This window comes from Rhizophagus irregularis, chromosome 20 (assembly GCF_026210795.1).
Source record: "Rhizophagus irregularis chromosome 20, complete sequence".
Lineage (NCBI taxonomy): Eukaryota > Fungi > Glomeromycota > Glomeromycetes > Glomerales > Glomeraceae > Rhizophagus > Rhizophagus irregularis.
Window position 1 is genome coordinate 3,078,361 of NC_089448.1, and position 21,649 is coordinate 3,100,009.

Below are 21,649 nucleotides of genomic sequence, written 5' to 3' on the forward strand. Positions count from 1 at the left end.
GTTCGTCTTAAAAACAAGCTTTTTTGCGATCCTTTTAAAAGTAGTGACGAATATATGGTTTTAGCAACAAAGATATATATAATTTTATGAGAAGAAAAAGAATTTCTAAGATTGCAACGGTAGTTATTTAGACTGTTCTTGTGTAAAATGCAAAAAACCGATATTTTAAAAATTTTTTTTTTTTTAATTTCAATAAAAGTTTAGAGAGAAGCTTTTACCTAATAAAAATACTTTATTTTTTTAGATATATTTTAACGAGAAAAACAACTTTTATTAAGTTAATGGAGTCAATTATCCAAGCAGATTTGTAGTTATTCTTGAATTTTGTTAAAATTTTTACATTTTATGACGTTAAATACAAATTAATTTTTATTCATTACAGAAAATTTAAGTATTTCTGGGTAGAACATTTGTATTTTAGTTAATTTTTCATGTTTATATTATTTTTTTAAAAAAATTATTTTTGTTCATAATTTTATTAATTTACTATATTTAATTATCAGACTTGACTTGGAGACCGTTTAAAGTAATTTAACGAATAACAAATGTTAAAAATCAATACCAAGACAATTTTATCAAAGATTTTTCATTTAAACCATAAGCAGTTGATGTAGTAGATAAATGGATAGTAAAATAGTAATTTATTATAAATTATAATAGTTTCTAAAATAATTTTTTCTTGTGATTTTAAAAGTGTTTTTGTATATTTATTTAAAATAAATAGAACGTGTAAAATGTGTGGTTAAAAAAGGTTAAAAAGTGTCAAAAAGAAAAAGTTTAAGTTTCGTACATATATAAAATATACATACAATTGACTACCTAAAGCGCTTAGCTGTTTCTAAATTTTGTTGATCAAGTGATTTGGAGTAGGCATGTCCAGTGACTTCTATACAACAAATTATCCGAAAGAATTTCTAGTTGCTGTTACACACAATCGCCATACAAACAGCTGCCAAAAGCAAGAACCCAACACTTACAAATGATCATATCTTGAAAAGGGTAAAGCTAACATTTTTTTATATTTTTTTTTCATTAGAAATAAAAATTACTCCAGAATGAAGCTGTCTTGAAAATTCAGAAAAATTTTTCTCTATTTTTGATCTAAATTTTTTCTCTTTTCGTAAAACGAAAGTTTTCTTGAAAATTTCAAAAATTTTTCAGGAAATCGCTTTCTATTTTTGACCTAAATTTTTTTATTTTGTGAAAATGAAATTGTCCTGAAAAATTCACATAATAAGATGAGAACTGCTTTCCATTTTTGATTTAATAATTTTCTCTTTTCGTAAAATCAAAGTTTGTTGGTTATCATCAAAAAATTCAAAACTTTTTTGTTATTTTAAAATTATAATAACTAATAAATATAATTATGATAAGTGATTCTCATTTTGAAAAAAAAAGTAAAAGAAAATTTCAATTGAAACTCACAGCGTATTTGATTTTTTTTTAAAATAAAAGAAAACTTTTGCAGCAGCAAAAGGACTTTTTAAAATTTATACTAATTATGATGATTAATTTTAATCGTGAAAGATCTTAGCCCTTATAGCCTCATCGGCTACAAACAATACTTGAGAACAACCAATTTTTTTCCACAATTTTACGAGTTCTGGACAGATAAGCATTATCAACTCAACTTATGCTAAAGACGTAAAATTATCGCTAGAATGAATCAAAAGAAATATCGACAAGCGATATATCTTTTCAAGAGTAACAAGAACTGGACTATGTCATCCTCAATTATTAATGTTGAGGAATAAATGCATGGAATTTCAATAAATGATTAGTCTTAAATTGAAATTATTTTATTTATAATATGAAGTTATTATTCAAATAATTTAATTAAAAAGTGGATTTATTTCGTTTAGGAAATAAATAATTTGTATTACATAATGGTTATAAAATATAAAGTAGTACAATATATATAAAAAAACTACAAAATTAAAAAAAATTAAGAAATATAGTTATAATCGAATAAATCGGGAAAATGATTATCCGGGAATACGAAGTTCTTGGAAATACCCTTATTTTTAACGTAAATTTCTTGTAAAATGTAAAGAAAAAAAAATCTACTAAAGATGTTGATTGTTAAGATTGAAAGTAGCGAAATGGCCCATGCTTGGTTGTTCGTAATCGACCCATAATTGGTGAGTGGTGACCCATGCTTTATAACCACCAATGGATCTTTTAATACTTATATCAGCGCTGGCCGCATCCAGAAAGAAGTTCTTTAATGATTTCTTCAATGGTTAGGAGTTCTGTAAATGAAATATTAGAAATGATAAAAGTGATCAGAATTTTTTTAAGTTTAAACATGTATTATCGAAAAGAATTGCTGAAAGAATCATTTCATTAAATTTTGATTTATTTTAAAATGAAGAATATGATCATGCATTATTTAACCCTTCCCCTTAAACTCCATCTTATATGATAATCGAAATATTTTCATTTAGGCTGCTGCGGTCAACTTACTACGGAGCATACGATATTTTTATAAGTGGGCCGTTTATCGGAAAAGTTGACATTCACATCATTATAATTACAGTAATATTCGAAATTGTTCCGGTTGAATAGCAGATAGATTGCAAATTACTGAGTCAGTAAAAGATATTTTTTTTTTCTATTATAAGGTGGCCCCCCAAAAAATATCAATGACAATACTCGTTCAAAATTTAACTATACACATGTGATATAATTGGTAACTAGATAGGTTCCAATATATCATAAAATTTACGTAATTTCAAAAATAAAGTAAATTGATAGGATATCACGTGCTTTATCTATTAAATGTATTTTCACGTACCTAAAAGTTTACAAGGTAGCCTTGTACCCACAACTAATAATCCAGGATGTGCCTTTGAATTTCCCAAAGGATACAAGGATTTTCACGTCAGTTGACATTGATCATCTTGCGTAAAATGCTAAAATCAAATAAATGATATGCTTTTTTATGATTTTTATTTATGTATTGATTTTTTAATTTTTATTATTACATTAGGGGAAACATTATTTTAACTTTGCAAAATAGTAAAATTGAAATTAAATAAATTTACAAATCATAAATTGCTTTATATAACCTAAATAATAGAACGAAATTAATTGTGTATGAATTACTGACGTGTTTCACATACACTTAAAATTGAGAACGTATTTGTACTAGTATTACTCTTGTTTATTATTGTCAAAGAATCATGAATGAGATAAATCGTTTGTAAAAGGGCTTCTTGTATGATGATTTGTTTCTCTTGACCAGCAAATGTGTTATAAAATACAAATGATTCCATCATCATCTATAGTATCATCTTTTTTAAGATAATACCTGAAATAAGCTCTTTTTCGATATTTGATGATCATAAAGTAGTAAGGACAACATATCAGAACATTTTTTTCTGTGTATCCCAAAATATGTTCGATAAATGACGTGGGTACTGGGTACAGGAGCTGGTACAGGCAAATGCGGTAAAGATTTGTTAGGAATGCTACATGGGTTAAGTTCGTTTCGCCGGGATCTCTTGATTTCGCAGATGATAATTTGATGAAAGCATTTTGAGTTGGAAAACCTCAATATTATCTGCTTGAGTCTACCAGCCATATTAGAAATATAGATCCTTCACTTAATTATTTCCTGTAGATCGAGGTTAAGGTGGAAAAAGCATTAAACCGAAATGTCATTAATCATTGGAACAAAAACTTCAAAATTAGTGTAAATTGACACGACTATCTTGTTAAGTACTCACAGTTATTGTTGCAAAACAAGAACTATCCAGATCTCCATTGTCAATCCAATAACTTCGTCTCTTAATTGCCTTGCATTAGTGTACACGATCTTAAATGATTAAAATATTAGTATTAGTCTGTTACCATATGCGAAAAGTTAATTGGAGCAAGCCTTATTTATTAGCAAAATAAAAATAAAAAGATGCGAGCTTAGTCTGTGATGCATGAAGTTTCTATGCTACTTAATATAAACTATTATTGTTTCGAACGATGTTTCTTTATTCTAGCATTTCTTTGAGGGAGAGTCATTTTCTGCTCATAGTTAATCTTTTAACAACACTACAATTATGCCAAAATTCTTTCACGCCATTATGTAATGTTTGGTACTTCCCGTAATCTTTGACAAAAGCATTTTCGAAAAGTTCGATGTTCGATGGTAAGTTGTCACCTTGGGAAACTTCCTGAAGTGAAAAGCAAGAAGCACTAAAGGTCATGATACCATGAAGATAATCGAAATCATCATCGCCGCTCGCTCCTTTTTTCTTATTCGTTCGTATGAGCTTTCAAGTTGCTTGATACTCCGAGCATACTTTGTTGAAACCTTGTCCTCTATGACGCAAATAAGTCAGAGCTGGCTCCGCTGAGAACGAAGTAAAATATTTTCGTACCTTGATTGAATAATCGATCCACCTGGAGTTTTCATCGCCAATAATTTCATATTCGGGTCTCATGCTGAAAGTTTGAAATTCTTTCCAGTAGGATTTTTAGTGATAGGATAGCAGTGTGGAGTATCGTTGAAAATGTACCCGTTGCGAATTGATTCCAAACTATCTAAAACTAAAGTTCCATAATTTTCGAGCCTGAATAAAAAAAAATCGTAAAGTTCTCATCACCGTCCCGAATTTCGTGAATAGGTGGGGTAAGTAATAGGACTATGTCTTCACTTTCAAAGAATTATCCTGCTAATACTTCCTTCAAACTGCATAGACGAAAAAGTTTTTCTCTTCTCTTAATTTCCTTAACGTGAGAAAGTTACTGCATTTTTGTTTGAAGGGATAGTTCTTTCATCATTTGGTAAGAAGTATTTTTCTGTAACCCCTTATTAGTTATTACTGATACTCTAAAAAATTTCTTTTTTTGATATTTTATTTTGAAAATGGGTTCGACTTTATTATATAAATTTTCATTTAATAAATTCTTATATAATTCGATTTTATTAAATTTAAAATAAGTTTTTGTTCGAATGTTTTTATGTCACACATAAATGTCAGGTGATCTACAATTACATCATTGGCTTCATTGCACATGTATCATAGAATCGGATCGACATTTATTTATACATGTGCACGTGATAATAAAGTGTATGCAAATTGTTTAAATGCCATTTATCGTAACAAGAATCTTTATGAATTAATGCAAATATAAAGTTTGTTCAACCTTTACAAATTGCCATAATAATATATTATTTATTTACCTATACTTAACATTAAAATTTAACTGAATTATATATATTAAATATGACCAATTCTGCTCATTACTTGAAGATTTAAGCTGAAAGAAATACCGACAAGCGAAATGATATATATATATATATATACTGTATATGTGTCTTTATTACATGAATATTGCGGCCAGAAACATTTTGGACTCGTATCACTCTCAATTTTTGTATATGATTTTGCATCAATAGATAAAAATTCGTCATTTCGTAATTAGAATATAAATCAGAAAAAAACAAAATAAGTCATTCTTATTTGTATAATATTTCAAAAAATTATCTGCCTTAAAATTGAAATTATTCCATTTATAAATGGGCCGAAGTTCTTTACGGGTAATACCTTTAAGAATTATTCATCATAATTTTAATAAAAGTGGATTTATTTCGTTTAGAAAGATAAATAATAACAATTTATTATTTAAATGACATACCAGCAATGCAATATAAAGAAAACAAATATATATATAATATACTATATAAAAGAATAATTATGAAAATATAAGAGAAATAAAAATATAAGGTGAAAAATGTTGAATTTGAGTAAATTGAGTGCCCGTGACATCCGAAGAATAATTCAGTAAGTATTATCTTGTTGAGAAACGTAGGTATAACGATAATTTTGAATTCAGGGATATCAAAACTAAGGATTTGAGGTTGAGAAGGGTTAATATTAGTCATGTACTCATGTTAAATAAACTAAGTGGAGAAGGAATATTTCAATAGTCTGCTGCGGTCCAGCATACTGCAGAAGGCAATTGGTGTTGAGATATTTTCGTTAGAAGTGAGTTGTTGGTCTAAATAATTGGTGTTTGCATAAAATGTTGGAAAAATTATTATCGGAAGAGTTGACAGTTACATCATTATTATATTCGAGGAAGAATGTTCCGGTTTAATAACGGTAAATTGCAAATTACAGTCGGCACTCAGTAGGCGTCCGGGCCAAGCAGGTCTTCGTTATGAGAAAATTCGTTAAAGCTATAACGAATTATTCGGCATAGCGGAAAATTTTAGTATAATGCAATAAAATAGAGGAAAATCAAAACATTTGTAGAACGTCATACTCATAAAGGCGAAACATAAACCAGCCATTTTTTGATAAATGAATTAAAAGTGGTAAAATTGCTTATTTGAGAAAAATTCCATAAAACCACAATCTGCCCTTTATATTAAAATTTATCTTGCAAAAATCTTTGTTATATTAAAAAAAAAAATTCGTTTTAAAAGAAATTCGTTATATTAAAATTCGCTATAGAAAGGGCTGACTGTACTGAACCCAGTAAAAGTTGGTCATTTTGATTATTTTGTAAAGAATTTTGACTCACAGCTGAATTTTGAACGAGATTTATGAATTTACTTTATGACGGAAAGTTACAACAAATTTATTTATTTATTTATTTATATTTGAAGGAAGAAATTTTGGGCTATTTGGAGCATATTTGGTTAAGTGGCAAAAAAAAAATTATACTTTTATACTTGTAGACTGAGTACTCTTTGTACCATAAATCTCGAACTCTACAAAATCATCAAGAGCCACATGACCACAATTAAAAAAAAAATTTTTTTTTTTATGTTAATATACTACTGTGTTACATTAAAAATTTTTTTTTATTTAAAAAAAAGATATTATGAAAATTGCATTGTATTATTACTATAAACAACTTGTCTTAACGTCTTGTCACTTAAAAAAAAATAATAATACTAATAAAGTTAAAAAAAGAAAAAAAAACCCCTCGAAATACCTGTTTAAACCTGTTTTTATGAAAAATCCTTGTTGAAACCTTTTCGTTCACAAACCAATTTATGGGAAAAAATCTTTTTTTATGGAAAAAACCTGTTTGAAACCTTTTCGTTCACAAACCAATTTATGGCAAAAAACCTGTTTAAGCATTATTTGAAACTTTGTGATTGTCTAAATCGTCACTACCACGTGAGCATTCTGTATATTTATTTCAGAAACTTGCCTATTCGTCACTTCCTGTAAGTGAATGCAGAATACATTTCGACTATCCATGCACACATTTTAATTGTAGAATTCTGAAGCGAACATTTCTATTATTTACCATCATTAGTATCCGAGTGTTTCCATATTCCATGATCTGAGATAAAAATATATATTTAAGAAACCAAATTTTACATTGAATTTTTTTTTTATTGTTATTACTCACAAATCTCATTTAAATTTCAAGAAATATTCTCTTTTTAATAAACTTATAAAAACTTATAAATACATACTCAAAGACATCTCGTATATAAGCTAAGCCGTAATGTCTCAGTCATCGATTCCAGAATCACTTATTTTGTCAGCTGCTAAATTTACCAAAAACATATTGGTAAACAGAATAACAATTAATATTAATAATACTCAATCAAGAAATACATTACACCATGGAAGATGTGTTCTTGGAATTGGAAATAAATTAATTACTCCATTACCCGTGATGATTAATCGCAGAGAAACGGGATCTATGTAAGTAACAAGTTTGATATTTTTTAATATTAAATTGTTTAAACAATCAACATGCCTTTTGGCTTTTGTAGAAAACTCAAATCGACTATTAAAAAAGCTTATGGAATTATTACTTATGAAATTGATGATAAGTGTGAGGGTAGCTTACCATTACTTCTTATTGTAGGTTGGAAGGTAAGTCTTTATTTTACTTTCGTATTTTGAAGATCTTTGCCAAATATATTCGATTGACTAAAAAAACCATGTTTATTTCTTTATTAGATATCAATCATCGGAAAAAACAAATGGTTTGTCTTTATTGGCTGTGAAACAGATTCTGATTTTCCAGATGAAAGATCTATAAAGAAATATTTGAAAGAAAATGGAAGTACAGGATCAAATACTTTTGATTTTGAAGCACATTCGACGACCATTAACGGATCAATAAATGATGGGTAATTATTATTATAATACATAATATTTCATTATAATACCATATCTGATATGCTTTTTTTCACTAAGAAAATTATAATATATACTGTACATAAATAGGAATAACGCACAACTCAACATTTGTGTCCACTCTTGGGGGTTATTAGATAGACTTTTTTCTTGACGGACTTTTTATTTTCAACTATATTTATACAGTGTATTTTTAATAAATTACTTTGATTCTAAATTTTAAAGTTTGAAATAAAAACATTCAGAATTGTTTTTTTTATAAAAAAAATCAGTTTTTTAAAATAAAAAAAAAAAATCGACAATAACAGATATTCTTGAATATCTGATATGAAAATAGGGTTTTTTATTTATTTATTTAATAATGTTGAAACTTCCACTACTTCAAAACCAAAAAAATCGAAATTTTTAAAATGTTTAAAGAATAATTTTTGGTTTTATTAATTAGTAGTGGAATTTTTTTTTTATGATAATTTGGTATAGTAAATTCATTTATGTTCATGTATTAATTTAATATTCCACTATTCTAGTATTTTTTTTCATTATAGCTGTAATTTTATATCAGTATTATTTAAGATAATCTATTAGTAACTATGGCCTGAGAAATGATCGAGGAACTATCAAAATTTTAGACGTAAAAGGTAAAACAATGTAATTATCACTTTTTTTTTTAAAAAAAAAAAGATTTCACTAATTCTTAAATAATAATAACAATCATTTAGCATTACATTTGATAGAAAAATGACTTTATTAATACCGTTACGTTAGCAATGAAAATGATTTACGTTTACAGTAAGTTATGGATGAATTTGATATTCTTTAGTAAATGGGAATTTTATTTTAATGGGGTCAATTAATTTCTTTATGTAAAGCATTTGTTTTAATTTATTTTATATTTTATTTTAGTAAATGTTAACGGTAAGGTATTTATTTATGATCTCTATGAAATAATTAATCAAATCAAGAAAAAGGATACTTTTTTACGTTCCAAAATTTTAATATTTCATCCAATGAACTTTTATTAATTATATAGTAAGTGTAAAGTTACGTTTAGATTAAGAAAATCAGTCCATTAATTAATTTGTATATTACATAACTAGAACTGTACCACTATGGCCGCCTGGCGGCGGCCTTCAAAATAAAATTAGGTGTAACATGAGCATAAATGCATAGTCAAATAAACACTTTTTTTAAAGAACCCCTAATTGCTTTATTATACTTATATGATAACTGATAACATGATAATCTAGGTTTGTTTATGAAATAGGAAGCGGTTGTGATGCTACTTGTTCCAAGCGAGAATATTCTTTAATCACATTTGGATCTACTTTGAATGCATCTCTATTTAAATTCATTGTTTGAATTTGATCCCATTTAGGACATCTGATTCAGTTTTATTGATTTAATGTTAGTAATAAATTATTAAAAAAATTATTAGTAATCAAATTATTATGAAAGTTTTAATAGTTCGTATATATATGGTCAGTGATCTATAACATATATTTGTAATATTATTATTAAGGATCAACAATTAAATTTTACAATAACTTCAGTTTTTTTTTTAATAAAAAATAAATAAATATAATGTTTATTATATATAAGATATAAAAAATACCAGATAATAAAAATGAATTTTAAAAACAGTTCGTATTTGTCAGGTGATCTATGACATGCATAATAGTACGATCAGCAATTAAATTTTACGTTGACTTCGTTGACTTCAAATTTTTTTTTTTTGAACTAATTATACTTTGATATAAAAATAAAATAAATGCAACTTCTTTTATTTCATTTATTTCATTGAAAAATAAATAAAGTACTTATTACATATAAAATATAAAAAACAATAGATAATAAAAAAAAGAATTTTAAAAACAGTTCGTATTTGTCAGGTGATCTATGACATGTGTAACATGATCAGCAATTAAATTTTACGTAGACTTCAAATTTTTTTTAAACCACTTTTCTTTGACATAAAAAATAAAATACGTTTTTTATTTCATTAAAAAAAATAAATATAGCACTTATTACATATAAAATATAAAGAACAGATAATAAAAAAATTAAAGAAAAGATTATTACTGGGTTACGTTAGTTCATAAACATTATTTAGTTTTTTGTTTTTTTCTACCTCTTGTTGAATTTGAAATTTTTGGTGTATTATTTTTTTTTTTAATATTTTCGTTTCTCTCTTCATTTTCTTCAATATTTTCATTTCTTTCTTCATTTTCTATTAATTCTTTCTTCATTTTCTTCATTTGTAATAGAAGTTTCACTATCATGAATTTCATCACTTTGTTGATTTTGTAATAGCAAAGATCTTGAAATATCTGCTATTTTAGTCATATTTGTTTTACATTTATTTTTAGTTGGTGTCATTGACAATGATGGTTGTGTTGTTGAATTCTGTTGTATGAGAGAAATTCTTTGTTCTATAACAGATTTTGAAGATCCTTCATTACGTGAATCAGATTTTGATTTCCATGGAACTACAATACTGTTATCTGATTCTATTTTTGCTGATACAAACTGAAATTCCAAAATTTCACAGTATAATTGATCTTTTGCAAAAAAAATACTCCTGTTGTATGAACTGTTGAATTTTTTCTGGCTTTTGTTAACGCGTTCTTAAATCGCCCATTTGGTGGGTGAGTTAAATTTACAGTAAATGGAGTAAATTGATCCTTAGATATATAAATATGGCTTTACTTGTATTTGTAAAGTATATCCACTTTCTGTTAATTCTGCATACCCCAAAGTCTTTCCAAGAAGATGTACAGTTGGTTTTATTATAGGAATATCTTCCTTATCGATAAGTACAGTTGGTTTTATTATAGGAATATCTTCCTTATCGATAAGGAGTTGTACATTAGTTGTAATAGAGACGTTTATTGAACCATCTTGAGTTGTTGAAAATTTTCCTGTAATTAAGTATACATTTTCTGCCTTAAGTGGCGAAGTTACTTCAGATCCATCATCTGAATCAAGGTCTGTGTTATTTATTAAGGTCATATAATTGTAAAATTTATATATTTGAAATGCATCTTCATTATCAATTCGGGAAATAGCCATGCCTTTCTGCAAGACACCATTATTAATAGTTTCATCAGTCACAGAGAGTATATACATGATGGTTGTAATGTTTGCAATCATATTTCGAAATTTTTTTTGAATCTGATTATTATTAAAATGAAAAATGAATAAAAGTAAAAAAAAGTAAATGAATTACTTATATTTATAAAAAAAATTATGACTTTAATATATTTATAATATATTTTATTTTTTAAAAAAAAGTAATAATATTACAATTATTTATTATTATTTATGATTTATGATTATTAAAAAAATGTGATTTTATTACAATTTATTACAAAATTATGATACATTTTATTTAAAACTTAAAAAAGTGGTTCATTGAAAAAATTACGATTTTATTATTTATTAATATATGAAAAATTTTGATTTTTATCAAATTTATTAAAAAAAATGCAATTTTATTGAAAAAATTATGATTTTATTACAATTTTATTGCAAAATTATGATGATTTTATTACATTTATTTAAATTTAAAAAAAAGTAGTTTTCATTGAAAATTGCGATTTTATTATTTATTTACATTGAAAAAAAATTGATTTTATCAAAAATTTATTACAATTTATATAATAAAATTAATTTATTAATTTATATAATAGTTTATGATTGAAATAACATAATCTCATTAACTGTTAAATATTACTTTATTAATTAAATAAATGATAAAAAAAAGGGTAATTTTATTAGAACTAATTTGTTTATAGTTACTATATGCGGCTTTAAATTTTCTAACCTGTGAATTCAATTTTAGTTTATTTTCATTGTAACGTAAATGATGATCATCTTTCAATTTTTCAATTTGTAAATTTATTTATTTTTTATTATTAAAAAAGTGTAATAATCTGTTGAAAAAAACCACACTTTTATAATTATAGCTATAAAAAAAGGGTGGTTTCATTGTAACTAATTTATTTATAGTTATTAATTGCGGCTTTAGTTCTTTTAACTAATATTAACATGTGAATTTAATTGTAGATTATTTTCATTGTGAGTTTGTGACGTAAATGATGATCATCTTTCGATTTTTAATTTGTAAATTTATTTATTTTTTTTTATTATTAATTAAAAAATGTGTAATTTATGGGAAAAATCACAATTTTTAATTTAATTAACAAACAAATAAAAAAATACAATTTTATTAATAAAAAAAAGTACCTTTATTATAACTAATTTATTTATAGTTACTATATACAAGTTTCAATTTTTATAACATGTGAATCCAATTTTAGATTATTTTTACTTACTGTGACGTAAATGATGATCAACTTCAATTCACGAAATTTATTTAAACAACTGCTGTCCAAAAAACAATCAATTGATATATTGAAATTGAAATTGAAATTGAAATTCATTGCAATGAAACGAAATTTCAATTATGTTTATATATATTTTATATAAAAACGGACCCTGTTTTGCCATATTTGCTAACCAAATTAGGACCTACTTCCTTCCTTTTTTGGAATACAACTTATTATTACAACGGCCAATCACAATAAACAACACTATGAAATTTAGATCATCTGATTGCTAACAACTTTGTATCGTGATCTGTATATATTGATAATTTATTTATTAGCTTTAAATCAATATTATGAAATTTAAGAAAATTATTACATAATATTAATATATAAAATGTCATGTGAATCGTACGCAAACTTATTATAAACGCAAAATTATATGTTAACCGATTAATTAACCGATTAATCTTACTCCAGAATGAAGCTGTCTTGAAAATTCGGTAAAATCTTTGATCTAAATTTTCTCTTATTGTGAAAATGAAATTGTCCTGAAAATTCACACAATAAAGATGAGAACTGCTTTCCATTTTTGATTTAATAACTTTCTCTTTTCGTAAAATCAAAGTTGTTGGTTATCATCAAAAATTCAAGCTTTTTTGTTATTTAATTATAGTTACTAATAAATATAATTATGATAAATGGTTCTCATTTTGAAAAAAAAAGTAAAAGAAATTTCAATTGAAAACTCAGCGTATTTGATTTTTTTTTTAAAATAAAAGAAAACTTTTGCAGCAAAAGACTTTTTAATATAGTACGCAACTAAATAAAAATCTAGTATGGAATTTGAGGACATATTGTTTTAGGATGGCCACAGTATTGTGAGAAATATAGAGATGTACGTGAGAATTTATTCTAAATGTTTTAATTTAATTATAATTTTTATCTTTTATTCTTCTTTTGCAAAAGAAATTTCTCAATATTTTATTTTAATTACATTTACTTAAAATTTATAGTTATGATTAATTTTAATCTTGAAAAATCTTAGCCCTTATAGCCTCTCGCGGCTACAAACAGTACTTGAGAACAACCAATTATTTAGTGGATTTGATCCAACTTTTTTCCACAATTTTACGAGTTCTGGACAGATAAGCATTATCAACTCAACTTATGCTAAAGACGTAAAATTATCGAATCAAAAGAAATATCGACAAGCGATATATCTTTTCAAGAGTAACAAGAACTGGACTATGTCATCGGCCATCCTCAATTATCAATGTTGAGGAATAGGTGCTTGGTATTTCAATAAATGATTAGTCTTAAATTGATAATATGGAACAAAGTTATTATTCACATAATTTAATTAAAAGGTGGATTTATTTCGTTTAAGAGATAAATACATAATGGTTATAAAATATAACGTAGTACAATATAAAAAAAAACTACAAAATAATAAATATAAAAAAAATTTAGAGAAATATCGTTATAATCGAATAAATCTGGAAAATGATTATCTGGGAATGCGAAGTTCTTGGAAATACCTTATTTTAACATAAAATTTCTTGTAAAATGTAAAGAAAAAAAAATCTACTAAAGATGTTGATTGTTAAGATTGAAAGTAGCGAAATGGCCCATGACTTGGTTGTTCGTGATCGACCCATAATTGGTGACTCGTGCTTTATAGCCACCAATGGATCTTGGCTTAATATTGAATGCTCTTCTTTAAAATCTCGTGTTTTATTTTTAAAAGCCAATTTTATATCAGCGCCCGCATCCTAGGATATCTCTTTGACAAATACTACATGGGTTAAGTTGATTTCGCAGATGATAATTTGATGAAAGTGTTTCGAGTTGAGAAACCTCCTTCAATATTGTCTGTTAGCCATATTGAAATATAGAGAGTTTCATCCTTCACTCAATATATTTCCTGTAGATCGAGGTTAAAGTGGAAAAAAGCATTAAACCGAAATGTCATTAATAATTGGAACAAAAACTTCAAAATTAGTGTAAATTGTCACGCGTTAAGGATTCACAGTTATTGTTGCAAAACAAGAACCATCCATATCTCCATTGTCAATCCAATAATTTCGTCCCTGAATTGCCTTGCATTGGTGTGCACGATCTTAAACAATTAAAATATTAGTATCAATAATCGTTAGCTACTAGTCTGTTACCATATGAAAAAAGTTTTAAATTGGAGCAAACCTCCCTGTAAAAAATCTGATCCGTGTTTTATCTTTCCATGTTTTTTCCGTGAATGTATCATTTTCATGGAATTAATAGCCTTAAATCATGGAAATTTTCATCTCGCTAACACGGATATCCGTGAATGTATCATTTTCACGGAATTTTTACGGAAGACACGGAGAAATAATGGAAATATTCGGATAAAAATTTTTTATAGGGCCTTATTTATTTGAAATACAAAAATAAAAAGATGCAATCTTAGTCTGTGATTGATACATGAGGTTTCCATGCTAATTAATATAAACTATTATTGTTTCGAACGATGTTTCTTTATTCCAGCATTTCTTTGAGGGGGAATCATCTTCTGCTCATACCCAATCTTTTAACAACCCTACAATTACGCTGAAATTCTTTCACACCATTATGTAATGTTTGGTACTTCCCGGAATCTTTGACAAGAGCATCTTTGAAAAATTCGATGCTCGATGATAATTTGTCACCTTGGGAAACTTCCTGAAGTGAAAAGCAAGAAGCACCAATCCCTAGCAGAGGTCATGACACCATGAAGATAATCAAAATAATCATCGCCGCTCGCTCTTTTTTTTCTTATGAGCTTTCGAGTTGCTTGATATCTTCGAGCATACTTTGTTGAAACCTTGTCTTCTGTGACGCAAATAAGTCAGAGCTAGTTCCATTGAGAAATAATAAGAACGAAGTAAATTATTCTCATACCTTGATTGCATAATCGATCCGCCTGGATTTTTCATCACCAATAATTTCATATTCGGATCTCATGCCTGAAAATTTGAAACTCTTTCCAGTAGAATTTTAGTGATAGGATAGCAGTGTGGAGTATCGTTAAAAATGTACTCGTTGCGAATTGATTCCAAAAAAATATCTAAAACTAAAGTTCCATAATTTTCGTGCCTGAATAAAAAAAAAAATCGTAAAGTTCTCATCACCGTCCCGAATTTTGTGAATAGGTGGGGGTAAGTAATAGGATGATGACTATGTCTTCACTTTTAAAGAATTATCTTGCTAATACTTCCTTCAAATTGCATAGACGAAGAAGTTTTTCTCTTAATTTCCTTAACGTGAGAAAATTACTGCATTTTTGTTTGAAGGGATAGTTCTTTCGCCATTTGGCAAGAAGTATTCAGTTTCTCTGTAACTCCTTATTACTAATACTCTAAGAAATTTTCTTTCTTTGATATTTTATTTTGAAAATGGGTTCGACTTTATTATTGCATTTGAATAATCTATAATATTAATTATAATATAAATTTTCATTTAATAAAATTCTCGGACTTTCGGGATTGTCGCACACAACATTGGATGTTAATATATGTTTTTATGTCACACATAAATGTCAGATGATTTCCACAATTACATCATTGCACAATTTGCACGCAAATGTATCATTTATCGTAGACAGAAGCATATTGGACTCGTATCACCATCAACTTTTACATATGATTTTTACATTTTTTACATCAATAGATAAAAAATTCATTAATTCATAATTAGAATATATCGTAAATCAGAAAAAAAACAAAATAAGTCCCTTTTATACTACTATGTGTACAATATTTTTCGCTCTAAAATTGAAATTATTTCGTTTATAAATGGTCCAAAGTTCTTTACAATAATATCTTTAAGGAAGTATAAATAATAATAATTTTATTTAAATGACATAATAGTGATACAATATAAAGAAATACAATATAAACAAATATATAAATAATAATATACTTTATAAAATAATAGATATATGAAAATATGAGAAATAAAAAATATAGGGTAAAAAAAAAATTAAAATTAAAAATTCTTATTGTTGAAATTGAGTAAATTGAGTATTCGTGACATCTGAAGAAGAGTAATTTGAATAATTATTATCTTGTTGAGAAGAAGAAGTAGGTATGACGATAATTTTAAATCCAGGGATATCAAAACTAAGGATTTGAGATTGAGAAGGGTTAACATTAGTCATGTTAAATAAATTAAGTGGAAGAGTATTTTCAGTAGTCTGCTGCGGAACAACATACTGCGGAGCATATGACGTAGTTGAAGTATTGGAAGTGGATTGTTGATCTAAGTAATTGGTGTTTGTATAAAATGTTGGGAAATTATTATTAGAAGGGTTGACGTTCACATTATAATTCGAAGAAGAATTTTCCGGTTGAATAACAGTAGATTGCAAATTACTGAATTCGATAAAAGTGGGATCATTTTGATTATTTTGTAAAGTATTTTGACTCATGTTGAATTTTGAAGAATTTTATGTTATAATCGGAAAGTTTTATTTTTTTTTATTATTATTTTTTTATTTTTTATTTGTAGGAAGAGATTTTGGACCATTTTATAACAGAAAAATGGATGTAATTCAAGTATTTGATTTAATATAATTATGGTATGTTGGTATTTCTGGTATGGTTTATGTAATCAATAAAGGTTCTTACTTTGTGTATCCTAAATTGATATTTGATTTGATGACTGGTATTCGTATTTGTTTATATACTAATTATATAATCAATAAAGGGTTGTAACGCATAGGGCTGTTTATTATATCGGATGGTGCATTACAAATAAACAATTTTTTTATAAATTTATTGTAAAATGCCAACATTTTGATATATTTTCTGAAATATATTAAAATATAAATTTAGTTATTTAAAAAGCTTTTCATAAATCTTTAACTAGAATAAAATAATAGAAATATGAAAAAATTTTTTTTATTTTACATAAAACTACAATATCTAATAATTATTTTCTCTTTCATAAAATTACATATATTTTTAATGTTTAAATTGTATTTTCTTTCTTACCTTTAGGAAGTTCTTGTAAAAAACTTAGTTATGACGATTATGGTTACGCAAATATTGAAATAAAATTGATATTAATAGTATATTTAAAAAAAGATGTTTTGAATAACATATCAGTAATTAGCTGGTAATACAAAAATATTACAATTATTACAAAATTGGTTATTTATCAAAGGGTAAACACCGTTATTTCACGTTTTATAAAAATCAGGAACGACGATCACTACATTAAAAGTAAACTATAAAAAACACTTGATGTAATATCCATTATTTATGTACCAATGTTTTTTCTTGGAAATAATAAAAAATTTTTTTTTTTATTTATTTAAGCATCGGTTGGTTTATTTTTTTTTGTACCACATCAGAATTTTTCCGTATTAGTATTCAATATAAAGAAGGGTTTGTATACTTTATGATTTAATGTTACATTACTAACCTTTTTTAAAATGGCTGCGAATTCTTTTGATATATTTAATGTTGTATTACATATAGATTATTTCTGCGGTAACTTATTACAGTATATGTATATAAAATATTGTATAATATATATATATGTATGGAATTTTCCTTTTAAAAGATTTAATTTAATTTATTGGGTAATATTTTAATATCCCCTCAGATAATACAAATATCTGAGGATGAACAAACAACTTGAAATTCCATAATGTATAAACCTTTCTTTTTTTGCCGAACACCTCGAACACCTTTTTTTCTACTATAAAATGGTCCAAAATTTCTTTCTCCCCACCAAAATAAAAAAATAAAAAAATAGGTTCCGATTTGTCAAAAACTTTTCAATATTATTCTAAATTCATAAATCTCGTTCAAAATTCAACCATGAATCACAATACTTTACAAAATAATCAAAATAATTCCACTTTTACTGAATTCAGTAATTTGCAGTCTACTGTTATTCAACCGATTCAACCAGTACATTCCTTGAATATTAATTATAATGATGTGAATGTCAACTCTTCTGACAATAATTTCCCAACATATTATACAAACACCCATTATTTAGATCAACAACCCACTTCTAACGAAAATATCTCAACTCCAATTGCCTCCTCGTATGCTCCGCAGTATGTTGGACCGCAGCAGACTACTGAAAATACTCTTCCACTTAATTTATTTAACATGACCAATGTTAATCCTTCTCAATCCCAAATCCTTAGTTTTGATATTCCCGGATTTAAAATTATCGTCATACCCACTTCTTCTCAACAACAAGATAACACCTACTTGAATCATTCTTCAGATATCTCAGATACTCAATTCACCCAATTCCAACAATAAATTCTCTGGATTATAACATATAGCTTATATTCTTAAATTTTTATTATTTCTCTTTTTTTCTTTTTATGCTCTTTATTTTATTTGTATTGTAATTCTTATATTATCAAAGCATTTCATTATATAAATAAAATATTATTTATTTATCTTTCCGCCCTTTAAGTATGATTATGTGAATAATAACTTTGGTCTATTTATAACGTCGAAATATTTATTGGAGTGTTACACGTATGGCATAAATTAATGCTATACTTTCTTCGTAAAAGATTAACCTCTAATACTATATTAAAAAAAAGAACTACTAGGAATTTCTAATCATATATTTGAGTAAATAATTTAGTAGATACTAAAGCTTCTTTTTGATTCGTTACCGTACATAATTTTATTAGAAATAATTTTAGGATTTGGTGAGAGTTTAGGTTATAGACTACGTTTCGATCCATATATACCGAAACTCAGATTCCTCGAAAATGCACTCAGAGATATTGTTACCACATTTAAGCCAGGTACAGTTAAAAGGCATATCTCATTTTCAGCTAACCAAAAAAATCAATTTTTATCAAACTACGCAAGTTCATAGAATGTTCAACTGAGCTGAAGTTTTCACACTTTTAGATCCTAAATTAATGTTTATAGTGATTAAATTAATATATTTATATTTCCTTTTGCAGAACAATTTAACATTTATATGAACATGAACTTTGAAACATTAACTTTTAGAAGCATCATATACTAATAAAGAGTAAATTCTTAACTAGTATTCTTGTTAAAAAATTCTAAATTCCTATTAAATTTTATTTTTAAGGAAATTAATAAAATTTTCTTCATCTAAACTATCTTTCTCCAAATTATCTTCCAAATCTAGTAACTTTTAAACTAAATATTCATTGTAGATTTTAATTTATATTTTAATAAATAAATATGTATATAACGAACCCTCCGTTTCCAGGAGGTATAGAGTTGAATTCGTTATAATATATCGCCGGACTAGTAGATAATTTAGGCCAAATTTGTAGTGCTGACCAGAATTATAATTTCGTTGAACAGAAATTTTCGAAAAGTTACTGATAACACTATAAATTTGGCCTGGATTAGTATATAATAATATGCATATGGCTTTTTGTTATACATAGAAAATATAATAAATAATATAACAGATAACGATAAGCTAATATATATAAAATCAGTTCTGGAATTCTGGTTTGGTATAACAAGAGTTTAGAACAAACAGGTTCGTTATAACCAGTGGCGAATGCATCTTTCACCGTTTGGCTGTCGGAAAATGTTCTGGTCCGTATGTGCCTCATTCATTACTTGAAGATTTAAATTGAAAGAAATACCTTCATATATGAATATTGCGACAAAAAAAAATTATACTTTTATGGTACAATCTTTATGTTATTTAAATAATATATTATTAATTATTCTTATAAATGAAATAAATCTGTCTCTTAAGTGAATAATAACTTTGGTCAATTTAAGATTTAGGAACGTTTATTGGAATATTATACACGCAAAGATGATATTTTATATTTATTTGTTTTTTTTTGTCACGAATTAAGATCGTTGAAAATCATTAATAAATTTTTTTTCGTAGAATTTGGGAGTTTGGGTTATTCTAACGGCTGTAAAATCAAAATTAGCTCAAATATAAAAGAATGGTTTTTTTTTTTTGCTTTTTTATTTCTCTTAATCTTCAGTTATTCTTTTCTAAAGAGCGAAGAACAATTTTGTCGTAAAATGTTAAAACTGAATGATGACAAATATGCGATAATGATGTTAGAATCATCAACTGGTCAATTTGGAATTTAAAAAATTACATTGACTGCAATATTATTGCTATAAACTGTTAAAATTTAATAATTTAAAAATAAAATCAAAAAAACAATCGGAGATCGATAGAAGAGATAATTGTTCTTTTTTATGAAAATTTAAACATTATTTGGATTAAAAAAATTTTTTTTTAGGAAGATTATTTCGATTGTGTGTAACACTGTAACAACAACATGGATAAGTAAAATTCTTTCGGATAATTTTCTACTACTACGTGACCTAAATATATTCATCACCGGCATCACACACCCGCGTATTCACTGTTTATATTTATCTTATTTTTTGACATCCAATTAAATATCACCGGTCACGTGGAAGCTATAATTTTGACAAATACGGTAAATAAATTAATGCTTCATAAAAAAAGATCATTTATTCTTATTGGATAGCTATTATTAGAGAATATTTGGCAGTTGTTTGTATGTGTAACAGCAACTAAAATTCTTTCGTTGTATGCAGTGAGTACATGTTTTGGGTTACGTTAATGAAGGATTTTATTATTATTATTTTTTATTTTTTACTTTCATCGTCAAAAATTTTTATTGCTTGCTCTATAAACTATCTCAGATAATAACAGTAGTAACAAAATGCAAAATAATGAAAATATGGATGAATGGATTAACTGGATTGAAGAAGCTATCAGTAAAAAACATATTAAATATTATGAATTTGAAGATTTTAAAAATATTCAAGAAATTGGTTATGAAGCATTTGGAAAGGTTTTCCGTGCAAATTGGAAAGATTTTGATCATTATTTAGCGTTAAAGTCTTTTTATAATTTTAATAATATTACTTTGAAAGAAATTGTTCATGAGGTACTAATTTTTATTATTATTAATCATGTCTCTTTATATTTTTTTAAAAAAATTATTCCCCATTCATAATTTAGCTTAAAATTCAACGAGATGTAGATTTTCATGGTAATATTATTCGCTTTTACGGAATAACAAAATCTGATTCTGACATCTATTTTTTTTTAATGGCAAAGTTTGAAAAAAATGATAAAAAATAAAATTATATTAATGATAATCATAAAATTTTTAATAATGGCACAATAGCAGGAAGTTACTCT

The 21,649-nt window shown here is 26.0% G+C and overlaps 5 protein-coding genes across 5 annotated transcripts; 3 read left to right on the plus strand and 2 right to left on the minus strand.

The window, feature by feature from the left end:
• Nucleotides 1-7,473: 7,473 nt before the first annotated feature.
• OCT59_013277 (uncharacterized protein) lies at nt 7,474-8,114 on the plus strand (the record flags this gene model as incomplete). The annotated part of the gene is made up of 3 exons (XM_025328363.1): nt 7,474-7,676; nt 7,748-7,850; nt 7,938-8,114. The coding sequence occupies 3 exons, from the start codon at nt 7,474-7,476 to the stop codon at nt 8,112-8,114; spliced, it is 483 nt and encodes a 160-aa protein (XP_025166977.1).
• A 2,223-nt stretch (nt 8,115-10,337) lies between these two features.
• OCT59_013278 (uncharacterized protein) lies at nt 10,338-11,267 on the minus strand (the record flags this gene model as incomplete). Its single annotated transcript, XM_066140701.1, has 2 exons — nt 10,338-10,643; nt 10,824-11,267. The coding sequence occupies 2 exons, from the start codon at nt 11,265-11,267 to the stop codon at nt 10,338-10,340; spliced, it is 750 nt and encodes a 249-aa protein (XP_066001557.1).
• A 5,190-nt stretch (nt 11,268-16,457) lies between these two features.
• OCT59_013279 (uncharacterized protein) lies at nt 16,458-16,889 on the minus strand (the record flags this gene model as incomplete). Its single annotated transcript, XM_025328364.1, has 1 exon — nt 16,458-16,889. One exon carries the CDS (start codon nt 16,887-16,889, stop codon nt 16,458-16,460), a length of 432 nt encoding a protein of 143 aa, XP_025166978.1.
• A 1,399-nt stretch (nt 16,890-18,288) lies between these two features.
• Nucleotides 18,289-18,747, plus strand: OCT59_013280 (uncharacterized protein; the record flags this gene model as incomplete). Its single annotated transcript, XM_025332804.2, has 1 exon — nt 18,289-18,747. The coding sequence occupies one exon, from the start codon at nt 18,289-18,291 to the stop codon at nt 18,745-18,747; it is 459 nt and encodes a 152-aa protein (XP_025166979.1).
• Nucleotides 18,748-21,164: 2,417 nt separating this feature from the next.
• On the plus strand, nt 21,165-21,589 carry OCT59_013281 (uncharacterized protein; the record flags this gene model as incomplete). The annotated part of the gene is made up of 2 exons (XM_025328365.1): nt 21,165-21,392; nt 21,467-21,589. The coding sequence occupies 2 exons, from the start codon at nt 21,165-21,167 to the stop codon at nt 21,587-21,589; spliced, it is 351 nt and encodes a 116-aa protein (XP_025166980.1).
• Nucleotides 21,590-21,649: the final 60 nt, after the last annotated feature.